Raw genomic sequence first — 2,847 nt, forward strand, 5'->3', positions numbered from 1 at the left:
ATGACCTGCAACAACTGGATCTTCATAATCACTTGAACCAGAAAAACCTAACCTTCGCCAACAACTCAAGCAAAGGCAAGAAGATCCTATCCAATTGCGAATTAATGAGTTGGAGGACAAATTCAGGAGATATAAAGATGGAGAATATGGAAAATTGTCCGGATACGACTCGGACGAAGAGCTCGAGCCTTTCCATCTAGACATTATGAATACTGAATTCCCCTAGGGATACAAGAACCCTCACGTCTTGTGATACGATGGGACTACAGATCCGAACTCACACTTGAATAATTTTAATACTATCATGCGAGCCAGCGATGTTACAAATAATTTACGCTCTATTTTATTCCCAACTTTGCTAGTTAGAGCATCGAGTAGCTGGTTCAACAAATTTACGCATCATTTAATCACCTCTTGCGAACAGTTGTCTAAGGACTTCAAGAAAAAGTTCCAGGCAGTAAGGGATAGGCGACCTAAGGCATCCTCCCTCACTAACATAAAGCCGCAGCTGGGCAAGACGCTTAAGGGCTACTTAAGTCATTTTAGCATAGCTACTGCGAGGGTTAGAAACTTGGATGATAGTACCCAGCTTACTACTCTTTAGGTAGGGATCACGACTGATCTTGCCACAGCTGGAGGAGAGCTATGGGATGACCTGCAGGGTTGCCCAGTGAAATACATCAGCGACTTCAATACAAGAGCTCAAGTTTTTGTTCGAAAAGAGGAAGTAAGAAAAGAGATGAAGTTGTTAAAGACTGGCTCGAGAAGTAAACCCAACATTGTCTCGACAAGCGCCGTCTCGACCAAGGCTGACAATCCAGAGGCCTCTAATTTAAAGGGAAAAGATAACTCTAAGGAGTTAGCCAAGGACAAGAAAAAGCGAAAGAAGCACGACAAATACGTGCCAATATACACCATTTACACTGAGCATAATGAAACTCGGGAAAACATCCATCTCGCACATGAGCACAGGGTCGCATTTCGTAAACTTGAGCCCATGAGGCATGCGAGACATAAGAGAGATGCAACCAAATTTTGTAAGTATCACAAGGAGATTGGGCATACTAGCTGAAAGATGAGATAGAGAGTCTCATCGCGCGTGGTCATTTTTGACAATATGTGAAAAGACAAGGCAATGGACAAAACTAGCCAAATCTGCCCAATAACCCAGACAACCAAGGATTACAACCTCCTCCTCTTGAAGGAGAGGATATTTTGGTTATCTCGGGAGGGCAACATATTTATCGGGAAAGTAATAATGCCAAAAAGAGATATGTAAAGGAAGTTAAGAACAAGCAGTCTGCTTTTGCTCCAGAACCTTCTAAGAAAGCTAAGACCGAGGAACCTCCGATTGTGTTTTTGGAGGAGGATGCGAAGCATGTGAGGTATCCTCACGTCAACCCATTGGTGATTACCATCCAGCTCAACAATAAAAGGATAAAAAGGGTGTTGGTGGACAACAGAAGTTCGGTGAACATCCTTTACAAGGATACACTGAAGAAAATGGGACTTGAAAAAGCCAAATTAAAACCTTACATGGTAAATCTATGTGGATTTACAGGCGACAATGTTGCTAGTCAAGGAATAATTGAGCTTCCATTAACCGTGGGCGAAGCGCCTTTCTCCACCACAATAATGCAAGACTTTTTAGTTTTCGACCTGCCATCGGCTTACAACATACTATTGGGTCGACCAACGTTTGTTGGACTAGGGGCAATTAGTTCAATTAAGCACTTATCCCTAAGTTTGAGACAGGTGTGGGAGTGGTGCGAGGTGACCAAATGTTGGCTTGCAAATGCCGCATAGAGCTGTAGAATGAAAGGTCGGCCACCATCTAATGGCAATCGTGACTGAAAAAGGTGAGAAGAAGGATGAGGATCTTGATCCTCAGATTCAAGATGAATGGAATCTATTGAAACCAATTGAGGAGTTGGAAAAGGTTGTTCTAGATCCAGGAAATCCCACAAAGTGTGTATTCATTGGGAAGAACCTAGATGAACAATTGAAATAGCAACTAATAAGTTTTTTGAGGGAGAACCAGGATCAGTTTGCCTGGAGCCACGCAGATATGATAGGGATTGACCGTAAGATTATCTGCCACTACTTGAATGTCGACCCAAATTACCCAGCCAAGAGACAAAAGAAATGACCCTTGGATTCCGAGAGACAATGGGCACTCAAGCAGGAAGTAGATAAGGTGTTGGTTAACGAATTTATACGCGAGGCATTTTATCCCTCGTGGATATCCAACCCTATTCTCATCCCAATACCAAATGGAAGTTGGAGAACTTGTATAGACTTTTCAGACTTGAATAAGGCGTGTCCAAAGGATTACTTTCCACTACGAAGGATTGACCAGCTAGTGGATGTAACTGCTGGACACGAGCTTATGTCATTCATGGACACATACTCTGGATATAACTAGATAAAAATGCATGTCCCTGACCAAGAGCATACAAGCTTTGTAACTAACATGGGACTTTATTAATATAAAGTCATGTTGTTTGGTTTGAAAAATGCTGGGGCAACAAATCAATGACTTGTGAATGAAATGTTTGCAAGAAAAATAGGAAGAAACATGGAAGTCTAGGTCGATGATATGTTAGTGAAGTCGGTAAAGAGTGGAGATCATACAACAAACCTCGTGGAGTACTTTGAAATATTAAAAAAGTACAATATGAAACTTAACCTGAAAAAGTGTTCCTTTGGAGTTTCTCAAGAAATGTTCTGGGATTCATAGTCAATGCGAGGGGCGTTGAAGAAAATCCTAAGAACATCAAGGCTTTGATAGATATGCCATCACCAACTAAACAAAAGGAAGTTCAAGCATTAACAGGAAGAATGGCA

General features: G+C 41.7%; 1 protein-coding gene across 1 annotated transcript; it reads left to right on the top strand.

Annotated features, from left to right (window-relative positions):
- The first annotated feature begins 304 nt into the window (after positions 1-304).
- LOC133034333 (uncharacterized) lies at positions 305-1,806 on the top strand. The gene is made up of 3 exons (XM_061109395.1): positions 305-562; positions 605-1,037; positions 1,172-1,806. The coding sequence occupies exons 1-3, from the start codon at positions 305-307 to the stop codon at positions 1,804-1,806; spliced, it is 1,326 nt and encodes a 441-aa protein (XP_060965378.1).
- Positions 1,807-2,847: the final 1,041 nt, after the last annotated feature.

The sequence above is a fragment of the Cannabis sativa genome, chromosome 2, assembly GCF_029168945.1.
Source record: "Cannabis sativa cultivar Pink pepper isolate KNU-18-1 chromosome 2, ASM2916894v1, whole genome shotgun sequence".
NCBI classification, from domain to species: domain Eukaryota; kingdom Viridiplantae; phylum Streptophyta; class Magnoliopsida; order Rosales; family Cannabaceae; genus Cannabis; species Cannabis sativa.

Bases quoted from the DNA above. Each gene is read 5' to 3' on its own strand.
- LOC133034333 (XM_061109395.1), top strand. From the start codon at position 305: ATGCGAGCCAGCGATGTTACAAATAATTTACGCTCTATTTTATTCCCA. The intron at 563-604 runs GTTAGAAACTTG...ACTACTCTTTAG, and splicing joins TTAGCATAGCTACTGCGAGG to GTAGGGATCACGACTGATCT. The intron at 1,038-1,171 runs GTAAGTATCACA...CCAATAACCCAG, and splicing joins GAGAGATGCAACCAAATTTT to ACAACCAAGGATTACAACCT.